Raw genomic sequence first — 15,175 nt, forward strand, 5'->3', positions numbered from 1 at the left:
GAGTTGAACTTGCACCCTGCTTCTTCTCCTAGTAAAAATTGCAAACCCTCTAGAGATAAAGAACACCTGCATTTTCCTTCAATTTTTCCTGCTCAGTGATCTACTTACTTACTGTCTTTACAAGAAGAGTCGTGCATTATAAGACTGTAAGAACGACGTGCATTTACACTGTTCTTTTTCCTACTTCTGTTATTATCTTCACAACAATCTAATGGGATTGATCTCTGCAAACAAGGACTGCAAGGAAGTCGGGATTTGTGCTTGTGAAAAAGAGTATCTTGATTTGGCAGAGAAATAGGCATAAAGCAATCCTAATCCTCAGACTAATAACGAATAGAATTGATGAATCTTTGTGAACAACGGCAATGGAAATTGGGATTCTTGGATATTTGAGATACCAAATGCTATATTAACCATACAGGGATTTGAAATGATCTAGTTTTGTTGCAATCTCATGCTTACTAGTCAGCTATGAGCTGGGCACTAGAGGCAGCCGTATTTGCATTGTGACAATTGCATTCTGATCACATTCAATAACGAGAGAGAGAGAGAGAGAGAGAGAGAGAGATCAACATTGGTTACAAAGCACGTCCTTTCAATTGTTTTAAGAAAATAAAATATGCTTTACAGTTGAAAACTCAAAACTATGCTTCAGAAATTAGGAGTATATGGTCGAGGGGACAAAGCCAGAACTTGCTTCCAGTTGCACGCCTGCGAGTGCAATCTGACTAAATAAAAACTACAACTGTCTAACTTGACATACAACCCTTAAAAACTTTCATTACAGGTAAAATTCTAATTTCCATCCGACAATGTTAAAACCCTGCCAGAAAAATTGCTGTACATCTGCCGATTCTCCAGAAGTTAACAATACTTGAGATTCTCCTATACCAAAAGTCATGCACCTACTTTACACGAAGAAGGAACTCTACTTTAGGGATCCTTGATTGACGTCAAGACTCTTCACCTAAGACATAACACTATGTTAACTGTTCTTGGGCTTCAGCCGCTGACATCTCTGGTTGGCAGAATCAAGATCACCATTAGCATTGTTATGTTCTTTTACATCACCATTAGCATTATTATTACCATTTTCATCCACACAAGGCTGTCTTGTCAAATCAATACGTTTCATTTTTCCTTGGAGGTCATCCGATATGGCTAAATCAGGTACTTCTTGTTGGTGTTCTCCAACTGTTTCAAGTTTGGGAATTGTGTAAACTTTGGCCTCCAACAATGTAGTGCCACACCCAGATGCTTCAGTCATGGCAGAAGAAACTGCGGGCTTCAAGCCAGGACAAACATTTTCACTTAAACAACTGAGTATGTCAGGCTTCCCCTTTATATCAACCCATTTGTTTTCTACCCAATCTCGGGACGTTCGAAAGTCCCCTCTCTGTAGCTTCAGACACTTGTGTTCGCCTAAGATGAAAGTGCAAGTCATATCACCACCCATAACAACTGATGTGCATAACCCAGACACGACATTGTCCATTAACTTATGAGAGCAGCTCATTTTGCCAAGTGCTCCCGATACAATGTCACAAGAATAGTTTTAACTTAAGTGCGTCAAATACTACTATATTAGAACATACCAGGGATGTAAACATGCAAGGTGTCATTTCCAGATGCGTTGACTCCAATTATAACACCTTCCCACCAGCCATCATTCCACCATGCATCAACTGCTGTACCAACCTCGAACTTACAGTGGATAAAATCTTCAGGAGGGCTTGGCCTAATTGTCAGGCGGCCTGAGCATCTCATGCTGAATTTATCAGGAGCTGCAACTCTAGCAGCAGGGACCCATTCCTAAATATTCACAAAACTGTCAAAAGTTCTATTTTCTTTCCAATTTAGTTATTTATACGAAATGAAACATTAAAGCAAATGCACATAGCGAGATAGTTTATGGGATCATGGGCCATTTGCTCAGGTTGTAAAGCCCAAGCATAGCCTACAGTGTTGTTTCTACGACTACACAAATTATAGAACCAATCAATATGGCATGCAAGATTAGCAACCTAATTAAATACCATTCAAGTTAAGTAATCAAGCTTCTATGCGGTTTATATTGGAGGCAGGGTCCAATAGCAAAAATCTACTGTCCCAGATATTTGTCTCTGCCAAAGCCTACTTTTCATTCCCTTCTTTTGTTCAAAGTCGAAGCCATGGAAAACTCAAAAGTTAAATTGCAGCCACATTTGCATACCTCTAGATTGCCATATCCATCTGCATCCTGTACATCATCATATTGAACTTTGAGATGCTTCTGAGATGCCCGCAAGACCTTACACCTAAACCAGCAGCCTCGAATGCCGCTATCTTGACTGAGCAGTTCTATCTTGTCATCAACCTTAAAAGAAAGAGGACATTGGGATTCAACAATCTTTTTTCCCATTGTTTTCCTTGAAAATATCAATTTCAACTTGGGGAGCTCTGGTTCACACTTTGTTATCTGATTACCAGGGAATGAATTTCTGGCACCAGAAGAACCAGTTTCAAGTCCTTGATGCCCATTGTAACTTCTATTCCTTTTAGTACCTATCCTCAAAGGATCATCATGTGCTAACTCTTCCTCATCTTCAATATGCAATGTATGGCGTTTCAGTTTTTGCTTGGAGACAAGGAAACCATCTATAGAAGAGAGGATTGCTTGATTAGAATACCCATGCAATTTAGGAAGAGTGAAGGGCTTGATCATATTGTTCTTAAACTGCCTAAAGCACACATGGATTCCAGATGAAGAACCAGGTGCAATAGCATCCATACATTTTTCATAATGCTTAGGAGTCAAAACTATTGCGGGACCATCAACACACTCGGCACTGATCACCTGAACATGGGGTGTGATGAAAACTTCTCTTGGGTGGGGATTCAGTTGAGGAATTACACCCTTGACTTCTTTATTGTGGTGAAACCACCGCACTTTTACCTTTTTGAGTCCTTTTCTGTCTTCATACATATCTTCCAAGTAACCAAGATACTGATTTCCTTCTTCACCCATAATAAATACAAATGAATGGACCTGAACATAAAGGAAAAAATGAAACAAAAGGATGAAGAGGAAGAATACTTGAGTATATGAACACAAGCAAAACCACTATAAATGTAGAAGCATCAAGGAATGTGTTGATTCTTACGGCTATAGTAGTTTTGTTCCTGCAAAAAGCTGGGTAGTGCTTTAGCTGTTTGGCACAGATCCAAGCAACACCAGACCATACAATCTCTGAATCTTGAACTCTCAATTTCCTTGCCACCTAGATTTACAATGATGAATTCAAAATTTTGATACTATAGATTAAACAAATAAAAATACTAAATCTTAGAAGCAGATAACAAACTACAGTAAATGGATACCATATGATCTGGAACGTAAGTTTGACGAGTGCAGAATCCAGTCATCGACACTTCAAAAGATCCTAAAGCTTGTCTTGAGTCAATCATTGGAGAATCTGTTAACAAACATACTAAAATTACTTTCGAAAATTTTCCTTCACAACCAGAAGGCAAGTTTCATTTCGACATAATTCACCTAAGACTTCTGTTTATTCAAGTATGATTCATCTTAGACTAATTTTATGACATCCAATTGAGGAATATGTAAACAGAAACACATGACAAGAAGACCACGTACAAATCTAAATGTGATACCTGAAAGTAGTGAAAAATTAGGCATATTTCAAGTTAAAAAGGATCAAACCATTGAATGCTAATCCATTAATTGCTGGCAAGTGGCAAGGTAAATGAGTCTAGGTGCAACCCAAGATCCAAACGGGCCAAATTGAACCCCTTAATTGTTTTTGGTTTGGTTTCGACAGATTCGAATAATGAATAATGTCTGGTTTAATTGTGCAGGGTAACAATGACCTTACTCAGGACTAAACCCTCTATCTATGAGTAGTGTTAGACAAGCGGGTGTTGCTCAGAACTTTTAAAAGTGATCCTGTCATTCTCATTCCAATGATACATGACACCTGGGTTAAGAGGGATGGAAACAGACTTTCAGTACAATAGCCTATAGTGGCCCAATCAGTGAAGTGAATTAGAAATATACTGGAACTGCTAATTGAATACTTATGAGCATTACCTAATTTCTTTTGGTGACATCCCAAAAGCTTGCTGGGCCAATACTGGCTCCATTTAAGACTACCGATATTAAGTTATTCTATTTGGTAATCACTCCTACAAGCAAAACAGGAAATTAGCAAAATTAAAGAAAGGTTTTCCTGTTATGCTTCACCAACAAAAACCTCATACGTCCATACAATACTATCACACTAATTTAATTTCCTAATTGGTAGTTGCTCATGTTAACCAACATTTTTTTTTTTTGATAAGTTCATGTTTAACCAACATTAAAAGAACAACAGAAGAAAATAAAATTTAATTTCTGGGGCTAAGAAGTCCAGATATGAATGAAGCATGTTAACCCCATACTAGATCCTAGATATATAGCATTTCATCAAAACTGTTAAATACTGAAATTGCTAAGATTTGAGAGGTAGAAAAAATGCCAGCACAATTAGCATGAATAAAGGTGCAATACAGTTTGAGGCTTTAATTGAGAACGCTAAAAAACATTGGAATTTAGAAAGAAATTGTGGAAAGCATAAAACTAAAATTGACAGATGAGAGATTTCAGGTTCGATACAGTACTTCATTGTCACTGCCCCAAGATCATATCGAAAAACCCATAGCATCTGTCAATCAAGAGTGGACAAATTGGGTTTGTAAATATCGAAGAAGAAGACAAGGATGTGGTGTAAAGAGCCTACGGAAGTACAGAGACATGTAACCACAGCCTCTCCTATATGGAAAGATGGTGAATAACTGGCTCTCTCTCTCTCTCTCTCTCTCTCTGTAACTTTAAAAATACAGAGGCATGTAACAACAGCCTCTCTTGTATGGAAAGATGGAGAATAATTGGCTGAGCTCTCTCTCTCTCTCTCTCTAGCTTATGAAAATATAGAGACACATAACAACAGCCTTAAAATATCATGAAGTATAAGGAGCAGTCAGAAAGAATTTATGATTGCAACAATATAGATACATCTTCTCTTGAAAATAAATTTTCTTAGACTTGTAACCCTTGACCCTGAAACATGACATACAACTTCTCCTAAAACGGAAATTTCCACCACATGATTCCGCGTTATTAATGAGGTTAATTTCAATCTTCTAATCCGAAATCAAATGAATAATAAGAGTCTTGATGAAAAGGAATGCCAAATTACCATATTGGTCTATAACTATAAATTACTTCCAATCTGACTAGCTAACTCAATATAATTATAAACTAGAGACCAACAATGAAACTACTACTGCAAATATTTAGTCATGGAACATGAGTTACTGCTTCTAGAATGCTTACCATGCCAGTAGATAACATTGTGCACTTGTATATGCACACGAGAAAGGGAAAATCATACATAAATAAAAATAATCTGCTATGGTGGATTTAAAAGAAAAAATCGAATAAAGCACAAAAGCTACCATTAAAAGCGCAAAAGGAGCAATCCAAGTACCCAGGACGTATACAAGTGATTCACCTATCAAGAAAGCTAAAAAGAGACAAGAGAATCCTGTAAATTTGGAATTTGCTGCGCCAACACTATATGGAATAAGTCTTAATAAATGTATATCTTATTCATTGAACGTAGGGTTTAAGAATAAAGATATAGCTGGAACGAATCCCAAAGATGGACAATATTTGACCGACATTAACAAAAGGTCAGTAAGGCAGCAACACATAATCACAACTGCACTATCACAGGAACTTGCTCCCAAACACAAAATCATGAACACGCATGCAATCACTGTCCTAAACACCACATCCTCAATGCCAGTCTTCTTACATGTTGAAATTTATGCCTACACATGTTGAGCGATGATTTTGTCAGCTTTCAAGTTAAGTTTAGAGCAGATCAAATAATGTATCATGCTATCATTTATTTTATTCATTTGCATTGAGTTGAATTCATACTTGAAATATCTGAGTACGGCACACGATGCCTTGAGACCAATGATGTGAGCCATTCAACCACCTCTCTTCTCGCCCGCCATTTCGTGCACGCATTGACGGATTTCTCAAACCCGGGCAACGCCATAAACGCATCCGAGACTACATATGTCATGTGCCTTACACTCCTCTCAGTCCCAACAACAGCAAGGAGTGAACCCCCTGACACATCCTTTAGATAAAAATGAATCACACGGTTACCACGCTCATGACATACGATGCGCTCCTCCCATTCCACGAAACTATGATTATCCACAGACATCCTGGTTACCACGAAAGTCTTCAAGGAGCCCCTTTTACCACATTCAGCTGAAAAGGCTCTATTCCAACAAGAAGCCCGTCGAAAAACAGTAAAAACAACCAAACCCAGTTCACAAAACCCTCAGATGGCACTTAGCTTCTCACAAGAATCAATCTCAAGTCAAGGAAACCAAAGCCCGACGGATTAGAAGAAACCCAATTGAAAAAAGCTGACTGCGTCTCAATATCTACGACAAGAAAACACATTATATTTTCTTAGACTGCCTGCTCTACCTCTGAAACGAACGGCCGCTTAGAAGCGGGGTTTAGCCAAGTGAAAAGAACTCGGAGGACTAGGACCAGAGCAGCATTAACTGGAAGAAGGGGCTTCAAAAAGGAAAAAAAGAGTCAGGTTGTTCTACATTTAGTAACGAATCCGAGAAGGTAAGAAGGTAAACGAACTGAAAATGGGTTTCAAACGGTTGAAAGAAAAGACTCGGAAGAGTACAGTTTGAACTTTGGTTGAAGAGTTTTACCTTGTACCAGTAATGTCTCTATGGAAGTTCACGGAAGAGACCGCAAGAGAGAGAGAGAGAGAGAGAGAGGCTTTGAGAAGAGTCAGGGTTTTGCTGCAGAGTTTGTGAGCCGTGGGGAAGCAGGAATAGGGAGGCCGAAACATCTGGTGACGGTGGGGCGGAGCCTCGGAGGTAAGAGGAGAGGGCACAAAAGGAATTATGGAAAACACGTATGGATATCCTTGTACCCTGCCAAGTCCTGCAGCATAGCTGACTGTACACGTGGTCATGTAATCCATTCATTTAACCTAACTATTATTATTAACTAACGACGTCGTATGCCTATTCTTATATATATATATATATATATATATATATATATATATATATATATTGAAAAATTGTTCTTATATATATACTATATAGGTAGTGAATAAGCTATTTATAATCATAAATATGTATTACTGATAAAAAGTCATAAAAGTTCTAAAATTTAGTTTTTGATAAAGTTATGTCTAATCAATTATACTCCGATTTATATTTGTTCTTGTCTGACTTAGAGCAAGAAGAGAGAAAGACATCCATACAAAAACTATAAACTATAAATGAACCTCACATAATTTATTAAATATTTAATATTATCTTGTAAATTAACTATAAAATTATTTATCTATATCTCTTTACGCTCTAGCTATTAAAATTCGGATTAAAAAAAATCTAAATGATCTAAATCTGAGTTACTCTACAATCAACATTCATACAAAAAAGGTATAAACAATTGATTAGAAGCAAAGCTGAATTTTTTTCTTAGGCCCCACTTAGACCGAGAGATGTGATGAGATGTTTTTAGATTAGTTGAATAAAATATTATTATAATATTATTTTTTAATATTATTATTATTTTAGGATTTGAAATGATTGAATTGTTTATTATATTTTATGTGAAAATTTGATAAAGTTATAATGATGAGATGAGATGAATTGAGATCACTTCTCAATCCAAACGATCCCTTAGTCATTTATTTAGTTAATGCTTGAATCCTAAAAAAATTCATGAGCCTAACTCAACTCATAAAACTGATTTTATAAAAAAGAATTGCTCTTTCCTTATAAACATACCCAAGACCTTGTCCAGAGGTAATGCAAGATTATTCCTCAACACCCACCCTCTCGTGTAGTCGAGTATTTTTCCTGATCATTGTCACAGGATAAGTAGTGTGGGCTCCCATTCGTCTTGTGGCAGACTTTGACACCATGAAGAAATTTATAGACCTAACTCAACTCATAAAACCGGTTCTGTAAGAGATGATTGTTCTTTCCTTATAAACATGCTAAGGACATTGTTCACATACAATGTGATATTATTTCTCAACAAATCATCTGTAGTTTTTGTAGTCTAAGAGCATTAGTACCCAAATAGCCAAAATCAAATTATTAAATTGATATTAAAAAATATTATTAATTTTGGTTTTTTAAAAATATTATTGGTACACTGTCATTTTCAATATAGCTAACGGTAATGCTAACTGTACTAACAAAAAATTTACATATCAACGTGGTTTTCTCCTCTGTACATCACTTTCATTAAAATCAATGAAAAGAAAAAAGAAAAAAACTGTGAAGACCAAGTGGATATGGAAGTTTTTTATAATTTTTTTGTGATTACATATAGCATTTTCCAGAGCTAAATATATGATGCATTTTAAGACATTGATATTAAAAAAATGTTTAATAAACAACACAAAAATTGATACAAGAGAAATACTTTAGTCATAAAGGACTACATAAAAATAAACTCACAAAATGATGTGATTTGATATAGAACGTTAAATTATAAAGTTATTTTAATTTTAAAGCAGATATAATAAATCACATGAAACCACACTACTTTATGAATTTATTTTTATTTAATCACTTTATGTCTATAGCATTTCTAAACAAAATAATTAGCTATATTGAAAATATAGATAAGGTGCAAGCAAATAAAGATGAGGCAGCGCTAGGTACAACTTCTTGCCCAATTCATACCACTTCAACAATTTTATAGTTGAGATAGCAAAGCGCAGATCATACTAGATTACTCGAAGAAATGAAAGAACTTTTGCATGAGATCTTCTGCCTCCTTCGTTGCACCAGTACTTCAACTTCACACCCTCGATGTTTTTAAATCAAAACCACATCATATCAAACGCTCTATAAATCCTCCCACTTCAACTCTACATTCAAAAATTAGTACTTTCCCTAGATAAACTCTATAGGCATGGTTAAACCTATCTCAACTTATTTCAAATCAATTATTAATGGAATCTACGTTTTCAATTTCTTATAAAAAGTTAAATATGTATCAATTTACTTTATGCATTCAAACACATATCTCAACTTATTTTATATATTCAAATACATTTCAATAGGACTTTACAAAACATTACTATTAATAAATTAACTCAGATCATCTAAGATCACGTCCGCACCCAAATGCAGCCTACATCACCCTACATCCAAGCACATGATATCTATAAAATATTCTTATTATAGTGGATTTGCTCTCCAAATAACCCGTAGATGTAGGCCTTGTGCCTAATTACGTAAATCTGTCTCCCTCTCTGTTTATATTTATTGCATTTATTTTCTATTCATTGATATAGATGTACATACGAATATTGTACCACCGCTTCAGACCACCATCGTGGGTTTTAGACGACACTGATCAGAGCTCGAGCCGCCATTGCAAATTGAAGATGACTATTTCTCCCGTTCCGGCCTATGAAACGATTTTCATCCTTTAACAATAGCCAATGCCTGATCTTAGAACTCGTACGTACCCAAATGCCAAAATCTCTCGAAGGAGGATCCTTTGCAAGATTTGTGATACTAGGAGTTGTTTCTTTCAGATTGGTGTTGTTTCTTACGAGGATGGATGACTAAGGGTGTAACTGATTTGGTTTGGTCTGATTTTGTATATTTTTTAGAACCGAATCGGTATACAACGGTTTTGAAAATTTAAGAACTAATACTACACCGATTCACTACTGAAACTAGAAATTTTGGTCCGGTCTAGTTTTTCCAGTTTGATGGATTATCTATGTTAGTAATAATATGATGTATACATATATTAAACTATTAGTCTATTTATATTATAGTATAAGTACATTATTATATAATAACTAACACAAACTAGTAGAATATTGAATTTAACTATAGTCTATATAAGTTCTAGACTTTTTATATAGGTATATATGATCAAATATGTAAAAATGTATTTACAAAAAGAATATATATTATAATTTATTATGCAAAAAATGTATTTATTCTTGATATATGTATATATATAAAAAGTAAGTTTATATTAATAACTTAATATTAATGTTTATGTTTAAGATTAAAATTTTATGTTATATCACATGTTATATTAATTTTATGTTATAAGTTTAATAGACTTAAATAATAAGATTATAATTTTATGTTATATTAATTAGCAATTTAGCATACAATATATATGATATAATATAAAAAATTATAAATATATATACCAATCCGGTTCAGTTTAAACCGATTTTTAAAATATAAAAACCGGTACCACATCGGATTGCTTACAGACTAGACTAAACCCATCGATTCAGTCCGGTTTGGTTTGGTTGAATCGGTTTTCCAGATTTTTGTTTTACACCCCTATGGATGACTATAAGAGCATTGGCATTGGCTTCATCAAAAGTCTAGCCAAATGTAAAATTTGATGAATTTCATCAAAATAGGGCTGCATTGAATTAATTAAATATATAAGTGTGAAACTTTGAGTTACAGTAAATGGATAGGTTTCTTCAAATTTGAAGGGCTACTATTCACTCATCAAATCTATTTTGTATTCATTTTTAATCTCCAAAAGTCTTTTTTATTCACGTTTAATCTCCAATCATCTTATAATAATAATGTAAAAATCAAATTAAATTATTAATTAACATATGATTAATGTAATTGTAAAATATGAAAAAAAAATAAAAATATTTTTATTAAAAAAAATAATATTATATTATTATTTTGATGAATTCAATAGCTAATTTAATGTGAAGTTATGGTTAGGAAAGTTTTAGATTTATAGAAATCATGTATTTTTTTATCAAATTTTAGAAATAACTTTGATAAATCCAATACCAACACTCTAAAACGTTGGCTCTTGGCCCAGAAGGGCTACTGGTGCAAGAGTTTTGGGATGGACAATGTCAGAAGATATGCTCTCTACACTCGCACAATTAGTACTGGTGCTATTTACACAATCTTCCTGCCCATTTTGGAGTTGCTGAAGAATCCCGTTTCCGTAGTTCTCATTCTAACCATTACGTGGTACTTCCATTCTATAACAATATGTCATATAATTAAAATTATTTATATAGATCATTTTATGATAAGATAAGAGTATCATGTATGCGTACGTGAAAACTCCCTTATAATTAGCTAGTCGTACCATTCAACCACTCATAGAAACGAGAAGGTAAAATCTATGGTTTGTCTTTTGTTGGGTTTATAGACTCTGGTTTTTTCGGTGTGTCAGTTCGATTTGATGACCTGATCCGATAAGGATGCGTTATAGTTTTTTGGTAGATTTTTAATGAGACTCAGTTCAAGCCAAAGCAATTTTTGACACTGTTTGCAGTCAGAAAATGCTCGCTCAAGCTACAGGTGACTTGAGCGAAACTCAGGTAGAGAGTTCATTCAAGTCTCACTCGATAGGTAGCTTGAGCGAGTATTTTCTAACCGTAAATAGTGCCAAAAATGTGATTCTTCAGTATAATAAAATTCTTTCCAATTCTGTGAACATAGACATATTGTTGAACCACGTTACTATTGTATTGTGTGATTTATTTGTTTGTATTTACTTTCTCTTATTTGTCATTGCTGTGTTTTTCACAACATTTTTTACACTAGCAAGAATACTTGACAATTTATCCAGCTTTCTTTTAACTTCTTTTAGGGTCATTGGAGATGATCCAGTTTAGGCCTTGGGTTTAAGACATGATTGAGACTCGAGTACAGATAAAGCTAGTTGAGTTGACTTTATAGCAATAACTTTCAGGTCCAATCCACTTGAGTCCCGTTTCTTGCATAATATTTATCAGATTCAGGAAATTAAGAAGGTATCGTTTGGATTGTATACATATCAAAGTGCACCCTTGTGCTTCAGCAATAGGAAACAAATGAAACTGAGAAAGGGTAACGAAAACTATTGGCATAGTTGAACGACATGCTTTCTCCAGGATCAAGGGCCTCCCCGTCGTTGACAAGGCAATCATTTTATTTATTTTTTGATAGAAAATGATAATATCATTAATCTACAAGAAATCAGAGCGTTTATAGACAATTATCAAGCCAAACGACTTGAGAAATACAGCCTGGAATATAATTCTACCAAACAACCATACTATCTCCTTGAAACGCAATCCTAGCCAACGTATGAGCTACCATATTGCCCTCCCTATAGACATGGGAAAACTTACAAGCAGTAAAACACGTTACAAGCTTCTTTATCTCATAATATAACACACCTAATAGAGAATTAGACATGCTATCATCGTTGAGGGCTTCAATACATAATAAACTGTTACTCTCCACAAGAATATATGAAATGCCCATAGAAACACATCGTTGTAAACCCCTGAAGATAGTGAGAAGCTCTACGCCCTCAGACCCCTCCAACAGAATTTCGGCTCTACTCATAGCCATGAGTATACAGCCATTTTCATCCCTCAATACTGCTCCTACACCTGCCTTATCCCATTTTGAAAATACAGCAGCATCAACATTTAATTTAAACCAACCAACTGGAGGGAATTTCCATTTATAGTGCTTCAAAGCTTGTACTCTTGTTAGGCCTCGAACTTGGTCAGAACTTTTTAGCAAAACAACAGCATTTTCAGCAACATTAATAGGACTTAACAATTCTTGAGCATTTACAAACTTGTTCCGTCTAAACCAGAAACCCCAGGCCAAAGCAAATAAAATAGGCAACTTCTCATGCATATTTCTCTCACACATTTGTAAAGCCATCTCAAATAAAGACAGATGTCTATCAAGAATTAATTCAGGGAGGTAAAAACGCCACATACCTTTGACAGCCTGTCAAGTCACCACTGCATGGGTGATATCTTCCTTATCTGATAAACAGAATCTACAAGTATCATCTGATAGGACACGCTTCTTCACCAAGTTCACAGCAGTAGGTAGTCCATCTTTACATGCCCGCCAAGCAAAATTTTTATTTTATTCGGCACTCTCATTTTTCACAAGCGTTTCCAGAATTTTTGATGAGCTTGCATATTAGAAGATTCAGCATACTGCAATCCAATATGATCATAAATGAATCTATAACAGCTTCGCACACTGAACAAACCATTGCGTTCATGCTCCCAAACTCTCATATCTTCAACAGTACTAGAGCATAAAGGAACTTTGAGAATTTCTAAGACTAAATTTGGATTGAAGAGAGTCCTAAGCTTTCGAACATCCCACATGTTTACATCAACAGCAAACAAAGAATCAACCAAATCAGAATTATTCCTCTCATTTCCAGCAACTCCTTCTGATATCAACGAGAGATGCCCAGGAATCCATTTATCATGCCATATATTAACCGATCTCCCATTTCCAATACGCCACCTACAGCCAGCATCTAACCATTTTCTGGCCTCCCAAATACCCCTCCAAGTGTAAGAAGGGCACCTACCGAGACCTGCTTTTAGAAAACTAGTGTGTGGGAAGTATTTAGCCTTTAATAATTTATGCAATAAAGACCCTTCATCTTGAGATAGTCTCCATCCTTGTTTGGCAAGTAAAGCAAGATAAAAACTTCTTAAATCTTTAAAACCCAATCCTCCATGGGACTTTCTCTGACACAATTTTGACCAACTCAACCAATGAATTTTCCGCTTAGCTCCTGTTTGACCCCACCAAAACTTTGACATCATACCTTCTAACTCCATGCAAAAACTAGAAGGTAGTAGGAAACAACTCATTGTAAAAGTGGGAATAGATAAGGCAACTGCTTTTAAAAGAATCTCCTTCTCTCCTTGTGATAACAACTTCTCCTTCTAAGCTTGAAGCTTTTGCCATACCCTTTGTTTTATAGACTGAAAAGCACTCTTCTTAGACCTCCCAATGATTGGTGGAAGCCCCAAATATTTTTCATATTGTTGGATCTCACAATTACTCCAAAGATTCTTAATCTCGTTCTGAGTATCTTCAGTCACATTTCCACTAAAAACAATAGCTGTCTTTTCTTTATTTATTTTTTGGCCTGAAACAGCTTCATATCTTTCTAACAATAATTGCACCCTTCTGTTTTCTGCCACCTCCGCATGACAAAAGACTACACTATCATCTGTAAAAAGTAAGTGATTAATGCGTGGAGCACCTCGACAAATCTTGACTCCAGAAATTTCATTCCTCAGCTCTGCACTTCTTAATAAAGAAATCAGCCATTCCATACAAATGAGAAATAAATATGGGGATAATGGATCCCCTTGTCTTAATCCCCGAGTTGGCATAATGTTACCTCTAGGCACCCCATTAATCAAGACAAAAGGAGACAGATTCGATGCAGTACATAATCAGCTCAATAAATCTCGGAAGGAACCCCATCACTTCCATAACAGACTTTATAAAGACCCACTCCAGCCTATCGTAGGCCTTACTCATATCCAATTTCAAGGACATAAACCCCTTCTTACCTTTTTTTTTTTTATGCTTCAAGTAATTGACCAGCTCATAAGCGATTAAAACATTGTCATAGATTAGACGCCTCGGGACAAAAGCACTTTGACTCTCACTTATAATACTTGGCAGAACATATTTGAGTCGATTAGATAAGTTTATAGACCACATTACACAAACTAATGGGCCTAAAATCGCCCATTTTAACTGCACACTTCTTCTTCGGAATCAATACAATATGAGTATGGTTTAAAGAAGTTGGGAAAAAACCTAAGTTGAGTGCTTGAAGAGCTGCTGCAGTAATATTGTCCCTAACGACATGCCAATATTTTTGGAAAAATATAGGAGACATTCCATCCGGACCCGGGGCCTTTGTTGAACTCATTTGATTCAATGCTTCCTTAACTTCTTCAGTTGTAAACTCCCTCATCAAATCTGAATTCATGTTTGCAGAGACTTTCCCAGACAATGATTCTAAGAACGCCAAAGAATCGGCATCAACATCCGGGGAAGAACTAGTGAAAAAGGTTTGAAAGAAGTCAATAATAACCCTATCCCTCTGAGAACCTTCTTGCCACACTCCATTGTCATCTTCGATCTTGAAGATTTGATTTTTCCTCTTACGTTGGGATGCCTTCATATGGAAATACTTCGTATTGCTATCATCCTCCTTAAGCCACAATGCCTTTGAATTTTG

General features: G+C 35.5%; 1 protein-coding gene across 3 annotated transcripts; it reads right to left on the minus strand.

Moving 5' to 3' along the window:
- Positions 1-630: 630 nt before the first annotated feature.
- On the minus strand, positions 631-7,000 carry LOC121267722. Of its 3 annotated transcripts, none has more exons than XM_041171737.1 (7): positions 6,799-7,000; positions 5,987-6,636; positions 3,361-3,455; positions 3,144-3,260; positions 2,213-3,028; positions 1,596-1,812; positions 631-1,422 (listed from the first exon to the last, which is right to left on the minus strand). In XM_041171737.1, exons 2-7 carry the CDS (start codon positions 6,282-6,284, stop codon positions 986-988), a joined length of 1,980 nt encoding a protein of 659 aa, XP_041027671.1. In that variant the 5' UTR covers positions 6,285-6,636; positions 6,799-7,000; the 3' UTR covers positions 631-985. The 3 variants fall into 3 exon arrangements, with proteins under 3 accessions (XP_041027671.1, XP_041027673.1, XP_041027670.1); XM_041171739.1 differs by lacking the exon at positions 6,799-7,000 and adding an exon at positions 4,091-4,185 and having other exon boundaries at positions 5,987-6,124; XM_041171736.1 differs by having other exon boundaries at positions 5,987-7,000.
- Positions 7,001-15,175: the final 8,175 nt, after the last annotated feature.

This window comes from Juglans microcarpa x Juglans regia, chromosome 5S, assembly GCF_004785595.1.
Source record: "Juglans microcarpa x Juglans regia isolate MS1-56 chromosome 5S, Jm3101_v1.0, whole genome shotgun sequence".
Classification (NCBI taxonomy): Eukaryota; Viridiplantae; Streptophyta; class Magnoliopsida; order Fagales; family Juglandaceae; genus Juglans; species Juglans microcarpa x Juglans regia.